Source organism: Halichoerus grypus, chromosome 11, assembly GCF_964656455.1.
Source record: "Halichoerus grypus chromosome 11, mHalGry1.hap1.1, whole genome shotgun sequence".
Lineage (NCBI taxonomy): Eukaryota > Metazoa > Chordata > Mammalia > Carnivora > Phocidae > Halichoerus > Halichoerus grypus.
The window spans coordinates 15,383,111-15,409,257 of record NC_135722.1 but is presented as its reverse complement, the minus strand read 5'-3'; the positions used below and the strand labels follow the sequence as shown (position 1 = coordinate 15,409,257).

Here is a 26,147-nt window from a genome sequence, read left to right as displayed (position 1 = left end):
TTATGTTCTAGTCATGAGGGACACAAAGGTGACTATAGCACCAGATGGAGGTTTCCAAGGGCTGGGATGGCATCGTGTGCGTTCCTGTGTCTGCAAGTTCTGTAGTGTAAATGTTTATTGAACTGAACTGAACTGACATCATTTCTGTCCTCGAGAAATTTACAGCCTTTCTGGGGTAACAAACACATATAAAGCTCAAGAACTAATTACAGAGCAGTGTGATTTAAAGAGTGCTTGAGGAAGGGACGATTTCCATCCCAGAACCAACCCTAACAATAAAGAGTAAGTGTATGCTTTACTATTTATGTACTAAATCTCCACAATGACCTCAAAGTCCAGCAGGCCTTTTTGCTATTTTTCAGACACATCAAGTATTTTCCTTACTCAGGACCTTTGCCATGTCTGATCCTTCCACCTAGAATGCTGTTCTCCCAAATAGTCATGCCATTTGCTCTCTCGATTCATTTAGGTCTGTTCTCAAATGTCACCTCCTCAGAGAGGCCTTCCCTGATCTCCTACCTAAGGAGGAGATCAAACTCTTCCCTCCTCATCAAACGCTTTCCCCTTCATTTTGGCTTCATTGTTCTCTATAGCACTCCTGACATTATTTCATATATTATTTGTTTCCTAGGTGTCTTCCCCACTAGAATCTGAGCTCTGTGAGGTTGGAGCCCTGGTTCCTCGCTTACTGCTACATAGTCTAATATAGCGCTTGATGCATAGAAGGCACTGGATAAATATTTACTGAATGAATTAATTTGTAAACACTGTTACCTCTTATTTAATCCTCACTAAACTCCATGAGTCCAATTATTACTATTGCCCCCCCTTCCATTTTACAGATAAGAAAACTGAGGCTCAGAAAAGCTCCCGGACACATATTCATCAATCTATCTGTTTATATCCTACCTTCTTCCAGAAAGGAATGAAGATGACTCAGAGAAGTAACCCTCTCTGACCTGATCCAGTAAATGGCAGAAACAGGACATGAGCCCACACCTTCTGGCTCCGTTCTGGTTACTCTTTCCACTCCGCCGCTGTCCCCCGTTGCCCAGCCCCGTGTTAGATGGTGTGATGCTCGCAGAGGTGTGAAGGAGAGAGAGGCATGGCTGGGGGTTAGCCGCTGCCCACCCAATGTACCCTCCTAGGTGTGATGAAGTGGGAGATCTTAGCAGGACCAAGAGGGGAAGAGCACAGAGAGTCTGAACAGAGAGGTAGGCCAGACTGAAGCTTGAGGTTCGGATTCCAGCCCAGGCAAGCCTCTGACTCCGGCTGTCTCCTGGCTACTGGGCTGGGCTTGTCCTCACCTGCCTCCTGCCCTCCCATGCAGCTCCTCTTCCTAACCAGCCTCCTGCCCCAGCCAGCGGAAGGCGCCTACGAGGCCTTGGCCCTCTTCTGGGGCAGCCGGCCGGCCTCTCGCAGGGCCCCCCGGTCAGGAAGTGCCGAAAGAGGAAGAGAGTCGCCGGGCAGGATGAGCGTCCTGGGGGCTGGCCACAGTACCGGGGGAGGCTGCGATGAGGCCACAGCTCTGGGCCCCGCGGAGGCGCTGGGGACAGAAGAAGGGGAAAGGCCGGGGGCACTGAGGCAGATGTGGCGCTACCGCTCCTGGGACGTGCCACAGATCCCAGCCGAGGCCCCCCGGACACAGTAGGTACTCGAGGTGGCCCAGGAGTGGGCACGGGGACCTCTGGCCGTCTCCGAGTCCTCCTTTCTCTGGGGTGGGGGTGGGGGGGATGGTGGCAAATGTGAGCTTACCTACCTGTAGTCCAGTGGCTCTGCAGAGGCTCAGAAAAGGGCAAAGGGGTTCTTGACAGGGTGAGGGGAGTTCTGATGTTTGAATTATTGGGGGGACCGTGTGGCGGGAGGCTGGGTTGAAGGAGCTAACAGCAGGGGGATCTGGGAAGAGGAGCCCCCACGTGAGTGTGGAATTGGGTGTTGTAAGGCTGTGTGCAAACTCAGTGGGGTCTTCAGCTGCCTCTGGTCTCCTCCCTCAGAGCTTGGAGTCAGAACCATTGGGAAACTTCCTCAGAGGGACCCATGCACCCCAGGAGGACAGTGTCAAGCCCACTTGGATTTCACTGCCCTCCTCCTGGTCCCCCTGGCACCTCTGCTAGCTGGAGGGCTGGTGCCCCACCTCCCTGGTCAGACCTTCTCCCGGCCCACAGGAACCTTGAAGGACGCTGGGAGTAAGTTCTGAGCTTCTGGGTGCTGGCTATTTCTTAAAACCACAGGCTTGCCCACAGGTCACAGCCCTGAGCAGCGGTTATATGTGGCTGGGTAAGGCTGGAAAATGGGCGGCCAGAAGACCAGAGGAGAGGGTGAAAGTGAAGGTGACACAGGATGTGGCTTTGCAGAGGAGTGCTAATAGAAACAGCGGGCACCCGATGCGGGCATCAGGGTGGCAGAGTTTGGGAGGAAGAGGACCGTGTTCTCCGGGTTCCTGGCCTCCCTCTACCAGCTGTCAGAGGCTGCCCCAGCCGCGGCTTCCCAGCACGCGTCCTGGCTGTGCCACCCCCAGGTGACTGCTCGCGTTCCCACCGCGTTCCTCCTCTCTAGAGGCAGACAACCTCTGCTGCCTTTGGGGCTGTGTTTGCATGTGTGTGTCCGTGAGGTATGTTTCTGGGTGGGTGACACGTGTACAAGAGGGACGTGGCAACGTGTAACTGTTGTCCTGGGGGGTATCTGTGAGCAGGAGAAGGATGTGTATGTTCCCTGTGGGTGTCTATGTTGGTGAATGAGAGTGTGGTCCTTATGTGTACATATGTATGAGTGTGTAAGAGGAGTGCGGGTGACTCCTGCAGTGCAAGAGATCCACAGGATCCATTGGATATTGTGTTGGGGGAACACGACGTGTTAGGCGTGTGCGAAAGGGTTGGAAACAACTGTGAGTAGCGGAGGAGAGATGAATTTGTATGAGAAACGTGTATGTTCTTTGTCGGTGTGTGCCAGGGTCACTAAGTGACTTTGGTCCTGGTATATATATATCTGAGTGTGACGCTGGGGTGGGATGTGTTAGTTTAAGTAATGAGTGAGCCTAAGTGTGTGTAAGAGGCGTGCTTGTTCTGCGTGTACGGGGAACACTGTGTGACTTCCGTTCCTGGAGGTGTGATTTGGGAGAGCCAAGGGTTGGTAAGGGTGGAAACTGTATGAGTGGTTGTGAGTGGGCACAGGGTGTGCAAGAGAGGCGTCCGTACCGGTGGGGCTGTGGCAGAGAGGTGGTGACAGCTGCCCTCGCGGGTGTGCACTTGTGAGCGCGTAGGTTGTTCGGGGCGGGGCTAAGGGGAGGAAAAGATCGTGTGTGCCTGGGTGTGCTCAGTGCGGGTGTGTGAGGCCCAAGGAGATACTGTTGGATCCAGGAGGACGAGCCTAGGGGTGGGGAGGCGGGACCTCCGGGGCCCCGCCCCTCCCGGGCCCCGCCCGCTCCCGGCCGCCGACGCGGGTTGCGGCGCGGCCGGCGGCCGGCAGAGGGCGCCGCGAGCCGGTGCCGCAGCTCAGCCGAGGGGGCGTGCTCGGCGGCGGGCAGGCAGCGGCCCGGCCAGCTATGCGGGGTCCTGCGGCCGCGGCTGGCGGCACTTCCTGGAGCGGCGGCTGCCGCTTCCCGGGCACCTGGGCGTGGGGCGCGGGGGCGCGCGGCGCGGGGCGGGCGGAGCGAGGGCGCGCCATGGTCGCGGCAGGCGGCACGGAGCCGGCGTGCTGAGCCCCGGCCGCCGGCCCGGCATGGGCGTCTCCCGCGGGCCCGCCGCCGGCCGGGGCTAGGGCCGGATGGAGCCGCGGGACGGCAGCCCCGAGGCCCGGAGCAGCGACTCGGAGTCGGCCTCCGCCTCGTCCAGCGGCTCCGAGCGCGACGCGGGTCCCGAGCCGGACAAGGCGCCGCGGCGCCTCAACAAGCGGCGCTTCCCAGGGCTGCGGCTCTTCGGGCACAGGTGAGCGCGGCGGCAGCGGGGTGGGCACCGCGGCGCCGGGCACCGGGGGGCGTCGCTCGGCCGTCTCGGGACTGACAGCGAGTGGAGGTCTCCGCCGGGCACGGGCAGTGCGGGCTGTCTGGGGTTGGCTCCGCGTCGGGGTCATCCCCCAGCGTCCCGGCACTGGCACCGAGTGGGTCATTCGCTGGCACCGGCAGCTTAGCGCGCCTCCTCTGTGGTACCGAGACGGGGTCAGCTTCCGACTTGCCTGCAGGGTAGGACCAGCAGGTAGGGCCCCCGTGACTGGACACTCACCCGTTCTGGGCACTGAGAGAACAGGGCCCCCTCTGAGCTCCCCTGGCCGCAGTCACGGCCCCCCCCCCCCACGCCCCGCGCCTCGGTGGGGCCGTTTGCCTACCACCGCTGCATGGCATCTGCAGAACATGGCCTCTGTTGGTACTGTCACAACACATGGCTGTCCCAGAGCACTGGTCACTGAGCTAATTGCTCATCACTTTAAGCCTCTCCTTGAGGTTGGGGGGTGCCTGGCCACCTGTTCTATATTGCTTTTAATTAGTGGAGAGACCCCAGCCTCTCTACCTGGGCTGGGCAGTAGGCATTTCTCCCCCTGACCCCCATCCAGCTCTTGCTGGGTAAGGGATAGGGTGGGCTGCAGTCTGGAATCCTGGCTGTTCAAGCTCCTTAGGAACTGGGGGAGGGTGTGGAAAGATTGAGTGCAGGCGGCTCATGGCATGTGTGCCCGTGTTGGCTGGGAGTCGCTTCCTGCCATGCAGCCCTGGTGTAAGGTGAGGGAAGGTGGAGCCCCATGAGTACCTCACCTGGATCCTTGGGCTTTTTCCTGACTGACCCCTGCCCTTCTCCAGTGGCCAGGGAGCTTGCAGCCAATCAGCTCAGGACCCCAGAGCCAACTCAGGCTGGACTCTGACCACTTGGAGCCTGCCCAAGGCCTCCCTCTCACTTTTCTTCGGTTGCCCTGCTTGGTGGCATTCGGCACACCCCCTCCCCGGGCTTTGCCCTGACCTTTGCCAGGGTAGACTTTACCCACCAATAACGTGGGCAGTTTTCTCGTGTTGTGCGGGTTGGCGAACCCATAATGCCGACCTATGCCCTCGGCCAGCCTTACCCTGGCCAGGGCCCTGTTCTTTGTGTCCGTGTCACCAAGCACACACACAGATCACGATTCTCACACTGGCAGATGGAGCTCCGTGGGCTCTTGTGAAGCCACACAAGCTTCAATGTCATATAAAACGGGGCAGGGAGCAAGGCTTCCAGTGCCTCTGTTTTGTCACCCACAGCCCGACAAGATGAAGCAGTTTACACCCAGCTCTGCAGGATGTAGCCTCCAGTGTTCACAGGCTCCGGAGGGGGAGGGAGAGGCTCCGCCAGAGGCTTCCTGTCCCTGCCCACAGGGTACCAAGTGTTGGGCTCCTGTGACCTGTGGCTGTGCCCCTCCTGAAGGGCACAGGTTTGTGCATGTGGGATGAACCCCAGGCACGTTCAGGGGAAGAACAAGAAGCAAGAAAACCAACAAATACCTTTACGTAATTCTCTAAGCAGGATAGGTGTGACTTTTCCATTTTTATAGATGAGGAAAAACACAGGCTCAAAGAGATAAGTGGTTTTGCCCAGAGTCACACAGCAAGTCAGAGGGAGAGATAGAGTTTGAACTCTACTCCAAAAAACCCTTTCTCTAGACCAGGTTCCCGAACAGAACATCACAATGACCTAGGGAGCTTTAGGAAATTCAGATTCCTAGATCTTATCCTTAGCACGCCTGACTCATCAGGTCTGGAGATTGGGCCTGGGTGTTTTGTTTTGTTTTTTTTAAAGCTTCGCAAGTGTTTCTAATATGCTACCAGATTTGAGGACCAAAGTATTACATCACTCTGGGGATGGTAAGTGATCCGATAGGCTGCTTAATGAGAAGAAAATCAAACAGCGACCTCTGGAAGCAAGTAAGGAGTGTCTCTGCGTAGTAGCTCTGTGCTGGGGCAGTGGGGCATTCAGAAATGAATATATTCGGAAAACCCAGTAGAGTCAGGGAGAGGGCAGTGAGGGGAAAAGACTTTCCTGACAGGCCCAGGAACTCAGAGAATCAGATGGCCACTGGGCCTGACCCCCCTCCCCCTTGCTTGGGTTGGAGGAAGGGGGCAGACGTTTGGAATAGTACACTTGCTTTGGGCACGGCCCCTTTAATGCTTTTTTAATCTGGTCCAGCCACCTTTGCTGGTTGCTGTTTTCAGGTAAAAGTCCCCAGTGCCCTAGCTGAAGCCAGCCCCTCCCGTCCATCTTTTCCTCACCCTTAACCAGGCGCTTCTCTGCATTTACCCCATCCTCACACCTTGGGGCTGAGGGCCCTGATAAGTGAATCGACAGTGGCTGGAAGGGAGGACCAAAGAGGACACATAGATTGGTGGTGGCTGCTGCATTCGGAACTTGGCTTGGTGGCTGGGTTCTATAATCAGCACTCTGCTGTGGGCTGGGGAGGGGTAGTGTGGTGGTACATGGGCCGTGCGTTTGCCATCCCCGGTCTGGGCAGGTAGAACAGTTCCTGAATGGCAGCCTCTTCGGCATCTTCCTTAAAGAGGTTTTTCTTTAAAGCACATCTCAGACCCCCACAACTGGCTTCACCCTCTTGGAATCTGGGGAGCAGTAAGAATCTCCTCTCTTGTAGCGTAGCAAGACAAAAAGCCAGGCCATGATGCTCCCAGCTCCATTCCACCTCATGGACCCTTGCTGGGAACCATCAGCCCCTCCGGGAAGAATCTGTATAGGCCCTGCCCTAATCCCAGGACATACGGGTTTTCCTCTGTCCTTATCCTTCAGATCCTACTGGCCTAGGGGGTGGTCAGTCAGAAGTGGGAGGGAAATTGACTCCGTCTCCTCCTGCTCTTCCAGGGCCCACCTAGAGAGAGGACTTCCTTCTCCTCTGGCCTGGTCCCAGCAGCCTGACCCTGGGCAGGTCGCACAGCTTGTGGATTAACTGGTTTTGCACCTCAGGGGCATCAGAAATTACTTGGCGCTTCACACACCTAGACATAAGGAGCCTGGGCCTCCAGAGCCCCTGGGAGCCTGAGCATTGGCTCTGCCACCCCTGCCCTTCCTTAGTGCTCAAAGTCATTAGTTCCCAGAGGGCAGGAAATGCACCTGTGGAACAAGTTTGAGACAATAGGTCCCATTTAGAGGTGATGCCACATGGCCCCAAGTGAGCATGGGCCTGCAGTCCAGACTGGTAGAGGGTGCCCGCTGGGCTGCCTGAGCTGAAGTTTGGGCTGGTTTCTGCAGTGGTTGGGGAGGCATGTGTTGAGGGATGCCTCTTGCAGAGGCGAGAACCCCCGTCTGTGGTGCCGGATGCCTGGGAACAAAGGAGCCTTTTTGGGTGGTTTGTCCTACTCAGGCTAATATTGGGAGTGGCCCAGGTGTCCAGAGGACCAGGTGCAAGTAAGAGTCCCTGGGTTCCTGCCAGCTGGAGAAGAAAAAGGGACCCGAGTGGCTGAGCTTGCGTCAGTTTACCCCATTCTGCTGCCGCCGCCCCCTCCCCCCAATGTCATGTGCCAGCATGGAGCCAGCCGAGGTCGGGAACTGGGATAGGACTGTCTGTCTTCCTTTGCTGCCACACACTGGCTTACAGGTCAGGGGAGGGGATGGGCAACTCTTTTTGTTTTCTCTCCGTACCGTACTCCAAAAAGGTCAAATCTCAGGATGCAGAGCTGCCCCAGCTGGCAAAAGAGAACAGGAGAGTGGATGTCCTCCCAGGCAAGGACAGAGGAAGGACTGAGTGACCCTAGTCAGAGAAAGCCTAGGCCCTGGGCAGCTGGAGGTAGGGGAAAGAGAATCCGACCTGCCCTCCTCGGCTTCCTGGAGCCCTCTCCAGAATTTGCCAGTCATCCCCCCAAGCAGAGGAGGAAGTGAGTGGGCACACTGGCCCTGAGGCTTGGCCTGTGCCCGGGCTCTTGGAGAAGCAGAGGTTGGGTCCCTATATCCCTACAAAGGCTAGAGAGAGTTTCAATGGCCAGAAGCTGACGGGCAACTTGTCCTTGCAGTATTGCTAGAGCGACACAGGGGGGCGACAGCTACCATTGTGGAGAGGGTGGTGGGAGGGGAGAGTCTCCTTCCAGCTAGTCCACTTGTACCAAACACCTGCTGTGGGTGGACCCACAGACACCTCCCACTGGCCAGTTACCTGATACTCCGCTGCCAGGGCAGAGCCGATCAGAAGGAGGCAGAAGGCGGGCTGGGCGGGAGCTTCCACAGTACCTGGCCCAACCCTTCCCCCTCCCCCTCCCCCTCCCTAAAGATTGAGGCCCAGTGATGTGGCCCTGACTGGGCCAAGGTCTCACAGCTAGCTAGGGGTTATCTGGAACCCCAACACCGGTCCCCTGACTCCAGTATCGTGTCAACTTGTACCACATCTCAAGACCCCACAGCCTGCCTTGTGTTCTGAGGAATCCTCATCTGGCACCTTCCACCCTACCCTCCACCTGTCCTCCTCCCTGCCCCCTCTGCCTCCTTCTGGAGGCTGCTGCTGCCCCCTGAGCAGTTCTGTAAGTCATCATGGGAGACGGTGTGGGTAAGAAGGAGAAACTGCTGCACGTGCATCTAGGCTTACTGGCTCCCCTTGTTCCTGGGCAAGGTTAGTGGGTGCACCTCTGGGTGGTGCCAAGCACTCGACTGCTTCCTCTGTTTCCTTTGTGGAGCCTCTGATGCCCTTAGGGGACCCCCAGAGTTCTCGGCGTGGGACCTGCCTGGCACTCTAGTCAGGGCTGGGAGCCTTGGAAGGTAGTCTTGGGTAGGAAAAGAGTAGGCCAGAGCAGTGACCAGATGCCCTTGAGGAGCTATGTATCATTCTGTCCTCTTTCCTTTTTGCCCCCTTCCTCAGCTGAGACACCAGGGACCTGGTTAGGTGGTGGAGAGCAGGTCTGAGACCAGGAGCTCTGTGGCCCAGGAAGAGGAGGAGGAGGCTGAGGACACGAGCACTCCCACCCTCCCCCACACTCCCCTGCATCCAGGTGTGTGATGTGCCAGCTCATCTTTCTCTGGCAGTTCACAGTTGCCAGAAGTCTGTAAATCTATCCGTTTCGTGTAATCCTTAGTCTCGTAGTTGGTTTTATTCCTATTTTACAGATGAGAAACAAAGGCTCAAAGAGGTCAGAGGCCTGGCCCAGGATCCTGCAGCTCACACTGGATCTTTTCACAACACAGGCTGTCCTACTTACAAGCACCCTTTTCTTGTTTTAGTCTCCCATCCCCAAACTGGTAGAGCCTAAAAAGGGGTTTGAGTGCTCTGTCTTGTATGGGAGTGGAGTGAGACCCATGAGACGTTCCGCTCCTGGACCCCAAGGGAGAACTGCCACCAGGATCCCAGCTGCAGGGGGAGCAGGGCTGGGCTGGGGGGACCCTTGGGTATGGGACTATGAGAGTATGAGGGAGAATGGGTTGTGAGCAGGTTGTCATGGGCTCCCTGGCTGGGTGTGCAGTGGAGGGGCAAGTCTGTGATCTTTTATCTTGCTTTCAAAGTACAGGTTGCAGAAGACTCAAGACTCCTCATGTTCAGAGGAACCCTTGATATCACCCTGAGGTCACGGGTGGCCTGTGGCCTGTGGCCTGGGGAGAGGTGCTGGGGAGGGAGAGCACAGTGCACTGGGCCTCATTTGTACTCAGCGTCTCACGGTGAGAGGTCTGAAGAGAGAGGAAGGGCCCCGGAGCCCTCTCCCTCCCTTTCAGAGACCTCCTCCCCCTTGCTTCTGGCAGAGTGCCAGTCCAGAGCTCCCACGTAGAGGCCTCTCCCCTGCCAGGGCTGAGCCCGATCACAGCACATGCCAAAATAGCTGTCTGGGAGCCTGGGCCTGCACCACCCACGCCCCAGCATCAGCATCTCGCGGGTTAACAGCTTGCCTGGCTCTCCGCCCCCCCTTCCCCAGCTTGCTGACATTTTACTAAGGCGGGGGCGGTTGTGAAAGGGAGCAAGCTGGTTCCTGCTCCCCAGCCCACACAGACACCCCACTGACACAACCTGCCACCCGCTCACCCTCCTCTGGAAGGCATCCTTTGGGGGGAGACCTTCCGGCCCCACAGACACGGGGTTCCTACTATGAGACAGTGTAAGGAACATAGTTGGGGTTCCATGCCACTGCTGAAACCCATCCATGGAAGACCCAGGGCAGCCCCAGGGAGCTGTTCTCCCTCGGGGGAGGAGGGGCTTTCTTAAAAATTATTTTAAAAAATCTTTTAAAAAGCACAAAATATTTTACAATTAGAAAAGCGTACAGAATCATGTAACACCCACCACTTTGGTCAAATCATACCATCGTGCTGTATTTACTTTAGATAGAGGTAGAGGCCCCCTATCTCCCTCCCCAGAGGAAACCACAATCCTATTTTTTGTGTATTTGTATTCTCATGCCTTTTAAAAATGTTTCCTACATAGGTATCCATCCGTAGCAACACACAGTACTGTTCTGTATGGTTTTGCACTTGATTTAAATGGTGTACCGTACATATTCTGAATTCAGGTTTTTTCCTCCATATCGTTTTGGAGATTTAACCATCTTGAGACACGAGCTCTGATGTACCCGTTTTGACTGCTATATACTAATCCCTTTTGCAACTGGATGACAGCCTATTTGCACAGTCCCCTGTTGATGGACAGTTAGGTTGTTGGCAGTATCTTTGCCGTTGGAAGCAGTCCTCCAGAGACTGTTCCAGGACGTGGCTCCTCGTGTGTTCATTCCACTGGTGCTTCGTTACGGGGTGGCGTATCTTCCCCTTAGATAGTCATTGCCAAGCTATGCTCCAAAGTGGTTGTCCTAATGTTTAGGTCTCTGGGGTTAATTTCCTTTCTTTAAAGTTTTGGTCAACTGAAGAATTGGTTACCGTGAACAAACTTTCAAGCTCCCATGAGGAAGACAGGGTGGGTGTTATCCCCAAGTATCAGATGAGGAAATTGAGGCTCAGACAGGTTGAGAGACTTGACTTGAGGTCCTGTAGCTGGTCAGAGGCAGAACCCCTCTGGACCTTTGAGTCCAAATCCTCGCAAAAGCTCTTTGTCTCCTGCGACTTCTCCGAGAGATTTTAGGCACAGTGCCTCAAAGGCAGGAAAAGGCCCTGCGTGTTGTGCACAGAAGCAGGGTGGGGAGTTGGGGGGGAGGGGTTGACAGCTGATTCTGAGAAGATCTAATAGGGGATGGAGGAGGGAGCAACAGGGACAGAAAGCACAGAGGGAGTTAAATTTTGAATGAGGGATGGGGGGGCATGCTGTTCCGCACAGATGGGGGATGGGAGCCTGCTGCAGATACAGGAGAGGGCAACGGGAGGTCTCGGCCAGGAGGGAAGAGGACCTGGGGGCCAGCAGGGGCTTGGGAGACTCGGAGACATATCGGCAACCCCGTCAGGGGTCGGTTTCAGCGTGTGCCTCTGAGACGCAAGAGCCCAAACCAGCAACTTGTCCACCCAGTGCTGGCAAGAAGGCCTCAGGAGCCGGCCAACCTCTGGGTCGGTGTGCCCGGAGCTCTTTGCTCTCAGCTTCATCCAAGCAGCGGAGCCTGGACCATTCATTGTTTCCACCATTCCCTCTTCAGTCCAAGTCCAGCACTTCTAAACCCTGGGGATGCAATTACGGGCAGTTGATGGTCCCCGGGGGCTCACAGTCTGGTGGGGGGTACAGACTTGCAAACTAGCTCTGATGGCGGAGAATAACCAAGAGAGGGCCTGAGCATGGGAGCAGCCCACCCCCCGGGAGAGGGGGCTGGGAGGAACTTCCCAGCAGAGCCAGTGTCTGAGCCAACTCTGAAAAGACAAGAGGAAAAAGATGAGAGAGGTCACTAAGGAGAAGAGGGGAATGGTATTCCAGATAGACTACTGGGTGCCAAAGGCACGAGCACAGAGGGCCCCTTCCAGAGGTGGAGAGTGAGGGGTTTCGAGCATGGACCTGGAGCAGACTCCTGGGTTAGAATCTGCCACTTCGTAGCTGTATGACCACAGGCAAGTTATTTAATCTCTTTGTGCCTCAGTTTCCTCACCTATAAAATGGGGATAATAATACTAATCATCTTAATGAAGTTCACTGAGTTTAAATTTGTAAAATGCTTAGAACAGTGCCCGGCACAAAGCGCATTGTGTGTCTGTCAAATAAAATGTAAGAAAGTACGGAAGATAAGGGACAGGAGGCCGAGGGGCCGGTCGAGTCCTGGCCCAGGGCTTTGCGTTTGGCTCAGCTGACAGTGGAAGACCAATCAGGGGTCAAGGGCACTCTAGAATGAACTGTGGTGTTGCTGGGAGGGGAGGCTCTAAAGGGGTGAGTGAGTCAGTCATTCTACAGATGTTTCTCCCCAGCTTTGCAGGAGCCCGACCCTGAGACAGGGACTCGGGACACGAAGGAGAGACTGGGGATGCTTCAGCAAGGAGCTCAGAGCGGGGGCTTGGGCCCGGGCCCAGCCCCCAAGCATCTGAGTCACTCCTCCTCTCCCTTCCTTGCCCACCACCCTCACGTTGCCAAGTCCTGCTGTCCAAGTTTCACAAGGAAAGCCACGGAGAGCGGGGAGTGGGCAATAGCACCTGGCCCCGAAAGGGGCCTCAGCTGGTCACTCTGCAGGTCCTCTGGAGAGGAGGGGAAGGTAGCTGCTAAAACAAAAGCTGTTGCCATCCCCTTGTGCCCAACAAAGAGAAGTGGCCTGGGCCGGCCTGGGCCCTGTGGTCAGCCCTTGGGTGCGGTACCCGAGGCGGAGGAAGCCCTTCTCTTCCTTTACGGCTCTCGCCCCTCCCCCACGGAATTCCCTTTTCCTTCCTCCTGAGCCCATCGGTGGTAAACACTGGACTCTGCCAGGCACTGTGCGGGGCCGTGCCCAGATGCACAAGACCTGGGCCCTGGCCCCCGGGAGCTTGGGGCCTGGTGGCCAGGTGGGAGGAACAAGGCATATGGATTTGAAAGAATTAAGGCTCCCAGAGGTCCGGTGGCAGAGAAGAAGCCAAATAAGTGGTGTGAGGTGACTAGTGGGAGTGGTGCATTCTTGCCTGGGGCAGCTGTGAGCAGGGGGGATTTTGATACGGGGTGGGAAGGGGCCAGTATTCCAGGTGGAGGGTATGCTGTGCGCATGGCCGGATTGGGGGACAGAGGACAGGATGGCTCGGTTAGAACCCACGGGTTTGCGTCAGGACATAGGAGGCTGAGTTAGTGCCACACTGCAGAAGCCACGCCTGCCAGGCTGGAGGATTTGGAATTCGTTCGGAACTAGTGGTTCCCAAAGTATGGTCCTGGGGGTGCCCTAGACCCTTCCAGAGGATTTGTGCCATTGGAACTATTTGCATAATAATACTTTCAGAGCTGCCCTGGCTCGTGCCCTTTCCACCGTGTTAGCATTTGCACTGATGGTGTAAAAGCCAGGGTGGTGTGGCGCGGCTGGAACTTGGGCGCAAACCGAGGCAGGGCCCACAACGTAAACTAGAAGCCGTTGTATGCCTCATGCTCACAACAACAAAATGCCGTATAATTTTGCAAAGTTCAGATCCTTGAGTATACATCTTTTCAAATATTCTGTGTGAAGAAGGCAGTTTTGCTGCGAACCGGACTGTGATGCTTGTCTTGAAAAGTGGTTTTGCTGCTGAGTTGTGAGCTGTACCAGTTACTTTTTTTAAGGAACACCATTTTAACGTGGAAGAACACCAGACAGACAAAACTAAAACTCTTCAGACTCTTGGGTATTTGGCAGACATTTTCTCAAAAATGAATGAAGTGAGCTTGTCACTTTAAAACCAGTATCAGTATTTGTTGCTAATGATAAAATTTGAGCCTTTGAAAAGCAAAAATTAGAATTTTAGAGACCTTGTGTCCACCGTCTAGGGCCTGACAGCTTCTCAGGACTTAAAAGACTTTTCTGATGAGACCAGTAGTGATGTTAGCAAGTGTGATTTCTTGATTTTGTATAAGGAAATGTGTCAACATTCGGAAGATCTGCCTAACTCAGTAAAATACATTTTCCAATGCTTGATGTTACAGAATGCAAAATGCAAGATAGACCAGTGAAAAGTTCATTGATATGGTTTCAGATTCCACATCGCCACTAACCTTTAAGAAACTACCACTTGTCATATTGTAATGTAGTAGCAAAGAAGAACATCCATAATTGCCTGAAAAGGCTATTAAAATACTCTTTCCTCTTCTAACTACATGTCAGTGTGAGGCAGAATTTTCTTCACATTCTCCACCAAAACAACATGTCACAACAGATTGACTGCAGAGGCCGATAGGAGAATCCAGCTGTCTTCTATTAAACCAGAAATTAAAGAGATTTGCAAAAATTAAAACAATGACACTCTTCTAGCTAATTTTTTTTTTTAGAAAATGCAGGGTGTTTTTTTTTTTAAAAAAAGTATGTTATTTATGTTAACACGTAATGAGTTTATTGGGGGTTTTTTGTTTTGGTTTTTGGGTTTTTTAAAGATTTTATTTATTTGAGAGAGCGTGTATGAGAGAGGGAACACAAGCAGTGGGCTGAGGGAGAAGCAAGCTCCCCGATGAGCAGGGAGCCCCACATGGGGCTCCATCCCAGGACCCCGGGATCATGACCTGAGCCAAAGGCAGATGCTTACCCGACTGAGCCACCCAGGCATCCTGAGCTTATTGTCTTTAGATGAGTCAATATTTTTTAAATTTCTGTTTTAATTTCTAATATGGTAAATAGCAATAGCTCTTATCTCTGTAAACAAAACCTTTTGGGGATCTTCAGTAATTTTTTTTTTTTTTTTTAAAGATTTTATTTATTTATTTGACAGAGAGAGACACAGCGAGAGAGGGAACACAAGCAGGGGGAGTGGGAGAGGGAGAAGCAGGCTTCCCGCGGAGCAGGGAGCCTGATGCGGGGCTCGATCCCAGGACCCTGGGATCATGACCTGAGCTGAAGGCAGACGCTTAACGACTGAGCCACCCAGGCGCCCCTCTTCAGTAATTTTTAAGAGTGTAAAAGGTTGTGGAAGTTTGAGAGCTGCCACTGTCAACCCTTGAGAGCCAGGAGTGTGAGCTGGGGGAGGGGGGTGGCATTCTGGGTAGGATTTGTGTGACATGGGCTGGCCTCTCCAGGACACAAGCCAGGGCAGCTCTGGCAGGCCCCCTTGGCAGGGCCGGGACACCCAGGATGGATGGTCCCAGCTCAGCCACTTCTGAGCTCGGGCAGCCACAGGCCTCCGGGAGCCTCAGGTGCCCTGTTGGTTAGCTGGGACGATAATGCCACCCACGCAGAAGAATCATAAGCCTCCTGTCTGATAATGCTTGTGAAAAAGTGCTTTGTAAGTTGTGAAAGACTCGACGGATATCTGTTTTTGTGGTTATTTTGACGGGCGCCAGTGATTAGCTGTCTCAGACGCTTGCCCCGGACCCCAGAACACCTGTCCAGTGGGTACGAGAGGACATTAGGTAGCCAGAAGGGGCGCGCCCCACCCCCCACTTCTGCCTCCCCAGACCTCCTCCAGGAGCCAAGGCAGGGGCTGTGTGTGCTCTCCCGGGTGCCAGGTGGAGGGGAGGCTACTGGGCTTTTGCTCAGTCCGGCTCTGGGGGCTTCGGGAAGAGAAGCCAGGAGGCAGGATTGGTGCGCGTGTGCGCCGGGCCGCCCACCGGCCGCCTGCTTGCTGCAGGGCCTGGAGCGGCCGCTGGGAGAGGAAGTGCAGTTGGTTACCAATCGGGTTATTTTCATAACGGCTGTCTCAGGCTGGGGGGGAGGAGGGTGGCGAGGGGGAGGGGGTAGAGGAGCAGCCACAGCGGCTCGCTCTCCAAACTAGGACTTGCTCAGCCACAGGCCGGCAGCCTGGAGCCCCAGCCAGAGCCCCGGCTCGCCTGCCCACAGGGACCCCAGGCCCCACCCGCTCGCCCACCTCCTGCCTGCCACCCTGCCTTCCAGATCAGGTCAAAGGGGACTCCCCCCCCACCCCACCCCCAACTCTTCCTTGCCTTCTGCTTCCTCCTTCCTGTAGCTGTCTGGGTGGGTCTGGGGAAGAACGGATCGGGGTGGGCCCAGGCACCACCATTCCTGGATGAGGCTCTGAAGCTGATGGAAAAGGGAAGGGAAGGGAAGGGAAGGGAAAGGGTGGGCTCGGTGCCTGCCCCCACCAGGCCCCGTGGAGGTAAACATCACTGGCCTGCTGGCTGTGTTTCCTGTGCAGCCCTGGCCACCTGCTCCCCACTGCGCATTTGTTTTGTTTTGTTTTGTTTTGTTTTGGGCAGGCTCCTCTTAGCAAGTAAAGACCTTGGGAAAGGGGGACCCTGTCTCACCAGCCCCAAGGCAGGCCTCCCTTCCAGCTGTCCCCAGCTCCTTCCCTCTGACCTTCGGGCTGTGAGAGCAGAGCACCAGAGGTGGCTTCTGACCAGTATCCCCCTAGGGAGCCCGCGCCAGGCCCTTGCTCTGGGGCTGCTGGACATGGGGCCACTGTGCACCATTCCCAGCCTTCCCTGAGGAGAGGGGCACGTGGGGCCCTGCTCGCAGCCAGGAGTGGGAACCCCGGCTGCATCCCACAGGGTGTCCTGTGCCAGCACCTCGGGGCGCCAGGCCTGGTATGAGGGGCAGAGGGCATCCCTTACAGCATGGGCAGATACCCCCAGGGGACTCTGGCTGCCAGGCTCTATTCTTCATGTGGTGGGTGGTGGCCACCCCGGGTTCTCCTGCTTCCCTTTCTGGGTTCCCACTCCTGCCACGGGCAGAGACAAACCCCAGGAGATGGCACGATCCACATACCCCTGTGTCTACTGCAGGTGTAGGCCCTGCCATGCCCCTCCCCTCTGCCTGGTATCACCAGGTACTTTATCAGAACCTCCCTTAGGCCAACCTTCTGAACTAGGTGGTATCCCCATTTTGCAGAGGAGTAAGTTGAGGATCAGAAAGGTTAGTCAATCCACACCCGGGAAAGCAATGGCAGATGCAGGATTCCAAGGCCCTTGGGCTTTTCCACTTGAAACTAACATAGGGGGTGAGATGGTCTGGGCTGGGAGGCCAGGAGTCTGGTTCTTTCTAGCCTGTAGCCGGCGGAGCTGGGGAGCTCATGCTGGCTCAGTCCTGGCAGCAGCCCGTAGCCACACGCCCTGCTGTTCCTTGAGGGCACGGGGCCGGGTACCGCCGTGCGTGCCTCTCCTACGGCATCCTTCGTTCTCCTTGGGCTCTCGACAGCCAGCTGGAGGTCCCTGTCCCCTTTGGGTGTGAGGTCCCCCCCGCGAAGGCTAAGGGGTAGCCGTTTTGCTCTGCCGTTGGTGTCAGAAGCCCGGGGGGCCTCCTCCAGTGGCCTTTGCACGTAGCGCGTGGGCTGCTGCCAATGGCGCGCGGAGCGGTGCGAAGACAGCGCCCCTCTGGGCTGCGCGGTGGGGAGAGGCTGGGGCCCGCGGCCCGCGGGGGGCTTCCGACTGGACCCAGGAGAAGCCTCGGCAGAGATAGGAAGTCTGGAACCAGAGGACAGAGGTTTCTCTGGAGACCAGAGGAGCAGGAAGCGTGGGGCCTGGGGGGAGGGGGCACTGGGAACACAGAGGCACGGGTACCGAGCAGGACAGCTTGTCGTAAAATATCAGTTCAGTCTCGCAGCCTCCTTGGACAAACAAGGGAACTGAGGCCCATGTGGGGACGGCTTTGCACGTGGTCACCCAACAGCGGCCTGGCCTAGCCCGCCTTGCGCCCCGCTCGCAGTGACTGCGCCGCCAGGCCGCCGATGCGACTCCAGGCCTCTCTTGTCGGTGTGGGTCTGGGGCAGCCGGCAGGGCCCAGGCCTCATCGCTGCTCACAGGGTGCCCGCAGCACCTCCCCCTACCGACTGTGGCCTTTTGTTTTCTGGGTGACACTAGCATCAGGCGGTGTGTCCGGGTGACTAATCTCCAGGCCGGGCAGCTGTCACAGGGCGGCCTGACCAGACGGGCGGGGAAAGCCGACACCCCGGGGGAGTGCTGACGAGCCAGCGCCCGGGCAGCAACGGGCAGCCGGGCCCTCGGGCTTCTCTTCCCAGGTGCCGAGCAGACCGGAGTCAGGCAGCCCTGGGTTCGGGTCGCGGTTCTGCCACTGACCGGCCTTGTGACCTGGGGCACGTACTGCACCTGTTCAGGCCTCCTTTCTGTAATGGAGCCGCTGACGCTGCCCGCCTCGTGGGGTTGTGGTGGGGATCAAGTGAGATGATAAATGAAAGTACTTAGCTCGGGGCCTGTCCCATTGTAGGTGTTGAGTCAACGGGGCCGTTGTTGCTTTTATTAGGGTTCCCCTCCCTGGCCATCCCCCCTCAGTCCCAGCCCCGTGGCCCAGAAGGAAAGAGCCTACTCCACTGTGGCTCCTGGAACACAGGCTTTGCCTTCACGCAGCCTTGGGTTCCGTCACTGGCTCCCCATTGCTCGCTGTGGACTTCCGGGCAAGTTGCCTCCTTGTGCCTCAGTTTCCCATCAGGAACATGGCAGGATGCAGTACCTATTCTTCCACGTTGCTCTGGTTTATAAAATGATACGTGTGTTTGTAAAGGGCTTAGCAGAGTGCCTGGCACATGGTGGGCACTCAAAACACGTTAGCTGTGGTGCTATTGATTTTAGTAGGAAGCCGAGAGCTCTCTGTCCACACTTGTTCTCCTACGTGCAGAGCTTACCTCCTACCCTTCTCCCTGTCCCCTGCAGAGGCCGGGGACTGTAACAGGCAGTCTCGAGCACTGCTCCCCCCGGCACACTGCCTCCGCTGCTCCCTGATCACGGGAGCTCGGACACCTTGGCCCCATGTGCCTCGCCCTGAACACCCCCACACCCGTCCAGGGCCTGGCGTTGCTTGCCCGGACTCCCAGGGTCATCGCGGATTAAAGAGTGGGTGAGCGGGTGGTGGGAGAAACAGGCAGTAGACACGCAGCCCGGGCCTGAGTCCTCAAGCCTAGCACCCACCACCATTTGTCCAAGGCTCCCAGCCACCACCATGCCTGACTTCTGCCAGGCCCTCAGCAGGCAGACAGGTTTCTCTTGTCGGCCCCAGGCAGATGTCCCATGGCTGTGGCTCTGACCTCTCTGTGGCTGCCAGGGCCCAGGAGGTCACCTGATGGCGGGGCACAGGCATCCCTGGGCATTCTGGAGGCATTCCCCTCCCGGCCGCCAAGCCTACCAGGCTTCCTGCCCTTCCCCCACCTTCAGAAGAAGTGAGGGTGCAGTAATCCCAGCAGCCTGTGAAGAAGAGGCAGCCGGGAGTAGGTGAGCTGGCGAAGGAAGCTGGGCCCATGTTCAGCACAGGTCAAGGGAGGATGGTTTGAGGAAGGATGGTCCCCATGGGTTCTGCCTCCCTGCAGGAGGGAACTCTGGGGCGGAGAGTTGGAGCTTCCAGCGTTGGCCCCTCGGACACAGTGCAGTTCACCGGCTCCCTTGGCAGCAGGGCTGGAAGGGTGTTCAAACATCCCCCATCAGCCGGTACTTTCACACGTGGGAGATCCATATTAGGCCTCTGCAGAAGGGTAAGACAGAGCAGTCTAGTACAGGAAAGTTCTTTCTTTTAGCCGCTCAGAGGTAGAGATGCACACCCCGAACATACCTGGAAGGCTTTTCTTTTGGCTCAGGCCTCTTGTTGCTCCCCATACAAAGTGGCCCTGCGTGAGGCCTAGGGTGACTCTCCCCCTGTGCGGCTCTCCTCCAGTCCTGAGGGCCTTGGTCCCCAGGGTCCTTTGATCCCTAAGTCAGATTGGCTCCATTTCTAGTGCCACTCTCAGCCTGACCCCACGACTTGGGGCTGAGAGAATCTGGGGGTCTTATCCGGACTGAATTTCTTTTCAGAGAGCCTCATTTTATTATCATAGCTTAGTTTGTGCCATGTCCCAGGAGGGGACACCTAAACCTAAGCTGCCCTGAGTCGGTAGCCAAACAAAGGCCCAATGAGAGGAAAAGAAAAGGCTTATCCTTGGTCCCTCCATCTGTAGAGGCCAATTGTAACCGGGGACCCAGGACTGCGGGCTTCCAGCTTCCTTTTTTTCTTTTCCATCAGCTTCAGGCGAGGGAGTCAAAGGCCAGGGCTTTGTGGTTTGTGGTGCCTGGACAGGGGAGCCGCATGGCTGGCCAGAAGCCCCTTGTACCCATTACTCCTGGGGCAGCATAGGGTATAACTGGGGGGGACGGGGTGTTAGTGCTTCCGGCAGTGGTAAATGTGGGCTCCCCTGAGGATTCCGTGGTACCCTCAAACACCGCGTTTATGGAGGTCAGAGGCCGTGGGCCCTCCCCCTTCCCCCCTGTGTCCCTTCTCTGCTCAAAGGGCAGAGGCTGTGACTGGGCTCCTGGGCGCAGGGTGGGCCATAGGCTGGCCCAGCTCCTGATGCTCCCGGTCTCTGCCCAACAGCCGTCCGCCTGGCCCTGCCATGGAGACCTTCTTTAGGAGACGCTTCCAGCGGAAGGCGCCGGGCCCCGGGGAGGGGCAGCGGCGGCCCAGCAGCGTGGGGCTGCCCACAGGCAAGGCCCGCCGCCGCTCCCCTGCCGGGCAGGCCTCCGCCTCGCTGGTCCAGCGGCGCCGCTCCAGCACACAGCTCCAGGGCTGCCTCCTGAGCTGCGGGGTGGGGGCCCGGGGCACCAGCCGCCGGCGCTCCAGCACCGTGCCCCCTGCCTGCAACCCCCGCTTCGTCGTGGATGAGGTGCCCGCCCCCCAGGCTGCCACGGGCGGGGCGCAGCCTCTGGGCACACCCCTGCTGTTGGCTGGGCTCTTAGGCATGCCTGAGGAGGAGGACGTGGCCGTTGCGGCATTGAGTGCCCCCCAGCCGGGCGCCAAGAGACCAGGGCCCTCCTCACACCGGGGCACCCTCGTGCCCATGCTTCGCTGCCTGCGCCGGCGCCGGGCCTCGGCCCCCCTGCTCCCTGCAGACGTGGTGTATGACCGCGCCCTCTGGGGCCTGCATGGTTACTATCGGCGCCTCAGCCAGCAGCGGCCCCCCGGCCAGCACCCTGGTCCTGGGGCCCGAAGAGCCTCAGGCAGCACAGCTGGTGTGCTGATGCCCGCCCGTGTGCGCCCGCTGTCCCGCAGGCGCCAGGTGGCCCTACGGCGCAAGTCGGCAGGACCCCAGACCTGGAGTGCCCTGCTTCCGTAGGTATAGCTGTGGCTGGCAGGGCGAGGGGGCTGGCCTGGGGGAAGGACCTCCAGGCTCTGCCTGGCCTGCGGCCCGCCCCCCCCACCCCTCTTGGGAATAGCTCTGGACAGTGCCTGGAAGCCAGCGCACCCCACAAGGGCTGTGAGGAGGGCTAAGTCTCCTGCAGGGAACCTCCCAGAGCCCTAGGCTGCCATGGGGCATCCCCTACCCTCCTCACTGCGGTCCCCGTCTTGGCCAGGGGTTGAAGTCACAGTGAGGGCAGAGATCCCAGGTAAGGGGGGAAGGAAGCAGTCTCCAGGTGCTCAGCTGGCCTCAGCGATCTCCTTTTCTGCAGGAAAGCCATCACCAAGTCGGGCCTCCAGCACCTGGCACCCCCTCCTCCCACTCCCGGGGCCCTGTGCAGCGAGCCAGAGCGGCAGATCCGGAGCACTGTGGACTGGAGCGTGAGTGGCAGGGTGCTGGGAGGGAGGGACAGGTGGGTACCAGGGCAGCAGCTGGAGGTGGAGGGAAGTGCGGGGGGCAGCTGCAGGAGGAGCCCATGGGCCTTTGGGATCAGGGCAGACCTGCTGGGGTGGCCACGTTTGAGCCCAGCCCTCAAGAGCAGGGATAGTGGGAGGAGCGCCCGGCAGGCTCAGTTGGTGGAGCTTGCGGCTCTTGATCTCGGGGGTTGTAAGTCTGAGCCCCACGTTGGGTGTAGAGATTACTTAAAAAAACCTTTTTAAATCTTCAAAAAAAAAAAGTAGGGACAGTGGGGAAACAGGATGGAGCAGAATAGATTGCGGTAGCTGGAGCAGGTTTGTCTTGGGAGAGAGGTGAGTCTGTAGGGCAGGGCAGGGACTGACTGATGGGTCGGGTAGCAGGTTTGCGCTGAGCACGCTCATCTCGTGGTCTAGGAGTCCGCGACGTATGGGGAACACATCTGGTTCGAGACCAACGTGTCGGGGGACTTCTGCTATGTTGGGGAGCAGTACTGTGTAGCTAAGATGCTGGTGAGTGAGCCCTGGGTAGCATGCTGCCCCCTGCTGGTGGAGCGGGTCTAGAAGCCTGTAGGCGGACTTCTGCTGGCCTGACAGCTGTAGCCCTTCCCAGGGAAGGTGGGAACAAGACGCTCCCCTGAGCGCCCCTGCTGAGGGCTGCCTGAGGATGGCAGGAGGAATGGGGACTGTGTTCTGATGCCAGCACTGCGAATTCCCAGTGAACACAGAGGGCAGCTGTGCCGGGGCACATGTAAGGATTTCTCTTCCTGCCCTGGGGCAGCATCCTGGATGGAGTTACCTGGTGCCTCAGGGCCCTCTCTTCGTTTTCTGCAGCAGAAATCAGTGTCCCGGAGAAAGTGTGCAGCCTGCAAGATCGTGGTGCACACTCCCTGCATCGAACAACTGGAGAAGGTGAGGGTGCGTGCTCAGCCTTTCCCGCCCAAGGCATCTTGTACACACACGTGTGTGTCTCTGCACGCCTATTCACGTTACACGCCTCACCTGCCAAGAGCGTCCCAGGCTGCGTGGTGGTGTAGAGCCAAAGACCCTGGAGCTGAAATGCCTGCATTTGAATCCTGTCTCCCCCCTTTTTATCTACCCTACCCCCACTGCCCAGAACAAGCCTGGCACAGAGTGGGGCTCACTGACTGTCAGTGGGATGAATGAGTGAGTGACGGCCAAGACACCATTTTACCCACACCGAGGTCCACATTTAGAAGGGGCTGTTATCTTGCCGAAGCTTGGCCCTGTCCGCTACACACCCCTGCCCTAGAGACCCTTCCCTAAGGACAGTTGTCCGCAGTGTGTCGACAGCTGGTGGCATGTCTGGGCCCCGTGCTTCTGAAGGGAAGTAGAGGGAACCCTGGGGAGGCAGGTCCGGGCAGAAGGTGGGAGGGCTCCCCAGGCAGCACATGGGAAAGCCTGCAGGACTGGGAACAGCATGAACAAGGCTAACGTGGGCCACTTGCCCCAGCCCCTGACTCCTAGAGCAAGGTTTCCCTGCAACTGTGCTAAGGCTGAAGCAGGGACGGTTGGGAAAAGAGAAACCTAGCCCCAGACGTTCCAGAGCCCGAGGTGGAGACCAGACCAGTTTCCACGGATGAGCTAATGGTCTCCAGGGACTAGCCAGCGCAGGTCTGCCAGCAAGGATCGGGGCGCCTGCACGCGCCTCGGCTGGGAGCCCCAGAGGGTGAGGGAAAATCTGGGGGGAGCACAGCGTGCTGCCTTTTAGTGGGGGAGGTGGACACTCCCAGTGTCCCCCATGCCAGCGGACTGACAGAGGAAGGAAAGGGTCCTTCTGGCTAGTGGAGAGGAGGCAGGGATGCAGGAGGGCTTCTGAGAAGAGGGGTCTCACATTCTGAGGGCTCCCAGGATGATTTGGGGCAATCCCTGCCTTGTGAGGATGACCCTGAGTGACACTTCGCTGGAGAAGGTGGCTAGACGCCTGAGCCCCTGAAGGGAGGCTCTGACATCTGGCTGGTCCTTACGATGCTTCACAGATAAATTTCCGCTGTAAGCCGTCCTTCCGCGAATCAGGCTCCAGGAACATCCGTGAGGTACGTGCCCAGGGTAGTTATGGGTGAGGAGGCCCCGGGTTTCCTGAGGGGCCTTCTCCGCAGTGTCTCCAGAGTGCCCCTTTGAGGCTGCTCTGGGGTGCAGGGAGGTGCAGGGCTGAGGCTCGGAGAGGGCCTCGATGGGGAAGGCCTGGCTGGCCCTGCCTGCGGGGCGGGGGGGAGGCACCGCCTGCCTCTCGTGCCTCCTCGCTCTTCTCCCCCGGCCGGAGCCTCGGCCCCCACCTGGAGGCCATGGAGAGAAACCTCCAGCCGCTCTCACTCGCTTCTGCAGAGCTTCCTGCAGCCCCACGCCTCACGTTAATATATTGAGGGGTGCAGGCCACACTCAGGGCTCGCGCCTCACCACCCCTCACTCTAGTGATTCTCTCTCCTCCTCCACCAGCCAACCTTTGTGCGGCACCACTGGGTACACCGGCGACGCCAGGATGGCAAGTGTCGCCACTGTGGGAAGGTGAGGCTCTGCCCCGGGACGTGGGCCAGCCCGCTCCCCTCCCCGGACCTGGACCCTGCGGCCCCTGAGCCTCAGGCCATGAGTCCAGTGTGAGCCGCCCGTGGCTGACGGTGTCTCCTGAGTGCGGAGTCCTAGGGCTCGCTCCCAACCTGGCTGAGGTGCCCCATCAGTCCCCAAACACCCAGGTCTCTGGACGGAGCGGGAGAGCAGGGAAGAAAGTGAGCTGCTCGTGCGGTGTATCTGGACCGCCTTGAAGCCGTGCGGGAGCCCTCTGAGAATTGTATATAGACGTACTCGTTTGGTAACTGAGCACAGTATTTGTCGCACCCCTGTTGGGTGCTGAGCCCCGAGCTGGGTAGTGAGGTCCCTGCCTTCCTGGGGGAGGCTGTGGCTTGAAGACAGACTCTGCGGGCAGTCTTCCTGAGCACAGTCCACAGCGTGGCGGCCACTTACTCGTCATCTGCTTCTGCTCTGTTTCCCTCAGTAAGCGCAGGCTCTGGAAGGTCTCGGGGCCTCGTCCCTCTTTCCTCTGCTCACTTTCAGTGCCGAGCACGGGGTCCAGCACACAGCAGGCCCCCAGTAAATGTCTGTGGAATGAACAGGGGAATGAATGTGACAGGTGCCGTGAAGAAGTATGAAGCACTCTAAGCATGTACCGGGGGGCTTCGGGGTCTGGGGTCAGGAAGGAGGGAATCTCCACTGGCAGGAGTTAGCTGTGACCCCTTCTAACAGGTCAGGTGTGTGCACCCAGCGCCTTGCGGGTAACTTCAGAGAATCGCAGGCCTCCCTGCTCCAGGGGCTTATTTGACAGTTGTTTTAATTTTTAAAAATGGGCTCAATTTCCCTGGGTGGAGAGAGGTTGGCCACGGAAGAGGGGCTGGGCCTGCTGCTCTGGGCCCGGCCGCTGGTGCCCCAACTACCCTTTCCACCCTAGGGCTTCCAGCAGAAGTTCACCTTCCACAGCAAGGAGATTGTGGCCATCAGTTGCTCCTGGTGCAAGCAGGCAGTAAGTGGTGCTCGCCCCGGCCCCCCGGAGGCTGTCCCCGGGGTGGCACTGGGAGGGGGGCCTCCAGGGCTCAGCTCAGGCCGAGCTCAGCTGCGCCCCCCGCCCTTCTAGTACCACAGCAAGGTGTCCTGCTTCATGCTGCAACAGATAGAGGAGCCGTGCTCCCTGGGCGTGCACGCTGCTGTGGTCATCCCGCCCACCTGGATCCTCCGCGCCCGCAGGCCACAGGTGAGTGCTGCCTGCACCCGTGACAGCACCCCCACGCGTGGGCTCTGCCAGCCGCCCCAGCCCACCTGCCTTGTTGCCAATGCCCCTGCTTCCCTTGCAGAATACCCTCAAGGCAAGCAAGAAGAAAAAAAGAGCATCCTTCAAGAGGAAATCTAGCAAGAAGGGGCCAGAGGTTAGTCCTGGGGCTGGGTGGGCAGCTGGAGGGGAACAGGAAGGAGGGGCCTGTTTCTTGAAGTGCTGAGCTCCCTGGGCCCCTGAGGAAGGTGGGAGGCCAGATCCGAGTTGCCTCTCTGTGGCCAGGCCCACCTTAAGGTCTGCCCTGGAGGCAGAACGTGAGGGGACCCTGCCAAGAACGAGCGTGAGGTCTGTCCAGCCAGGGTAGAGTCTTATAGTCTCTCTGTCTCCAAGGAGGGCCGCTGGAGACCCTTCATCATCAGGCCCACCCCGTCGCCCCTCATGAAGCCCCTGCTGGTGTTTGTGAACCCCAAGAGTGGGGGCAACCAGGTACACACAGCCTCCCTCTCCATTGAAAGCCTCCGGGGGAGGAGCGGGGTCAAGCTCCGCACCCCTTCCCTCCCCAGCAAATGCTCCCAGGTTCCATTGCAGGCTCCTGCCCCATCCCTCTCGCCCAGAGGTCCTGAGGAAATCGGAGCCTGTCTCCACCCCTCGCCCCTTGCTGGGCCTGGTTCCCACAGCCACGTCCTTCCTCCTCCTCACATGCTTCTCCCCACCTCAGTCCACCAGCCCTGACCGACTCCCCCGGTGCCCCCTACAGGGCGCTAAGATCATCCAGTCCTTCCTGTGGTATCTCAACCCCCGACAAGTCTTTGACCTGAGCCAGGGAGGGCCCAAGGAGGCGTAAGTACTTGCTGCGGCTCTGTGGAGATGGTGGGGACGGCTTGCCTGGCGCAGAGGGTCAGGCGCACGTCCCCTGGCTCTGTTCCTGTCCTC

At 58.0% G+C, this 26,147-nt stretch overlaps 1 protein-coding gene across 17 annotated transcripts in view; it reads left to right on the top strand.

The window, feature by feature from the left end:
* Positions 1-26,147, top strand: part of DGKZ (diacylglycerol kinase zeta) — a 40,796-nt gene that overhangs the window by 7,541 nt on the left and 7,108 nt on the right. The window contains exons 1-12 of one of the 17 annotated variants that reach the window (XM_078058096.1): positions 1,457-1,647; positions 1,995-2,186; positions 21,295-21,403; positions 21,854-21,949; positions 22,271-22,354; positions 23,437-23,493; positions 23,894-23,962; positions 24,897-24,968; positions 25,080-25,196; positions 25,297-25,368; positions 25,605-25,700; positions 25,972-26,054. In XM_078058096.1, the coding sequence (XP_077914222.1) occupies positions 1,472-1,647; positions 1,995-2,186; positions 21,295-21,403; positions 21,854-21,949; positions 22,271-22,354; positions 23,437-23,493; positions 23,894-23,962; positions 24,897-24,968; positions 25,080-25,196; positions 25,297-25,368; positions 25,605-25,700; positions 25,972-26,054 (1,223 nt within the window). In that variant the 5' untranslated portion in view covers positions 1,457-1,471. Of the gene's footprint in view, positions 1-1,456; positions 1,648-1,994; positions 2,187-3,633; positions 3,924-12,821; positions 12,905-15,680; positions 15,814-20,221; positions 20,957-21,294; positions 21,404-21,853; positions 21,950-22,270; positions 22,355-23,436; positions 23,494-23,893; positions 23,963-24,896; positions 24,969-25,079; positions 25,197-25,296; positions 25,369-25,604; positions 25,701-25,971; positions 26,055-26,147 lie in introns of those variants that run through there. The other 16 variants (XM_078058093.1, XM_078058092.1, XM_036104963.2 and 13 more) reach the window with 16 other exon arrangements.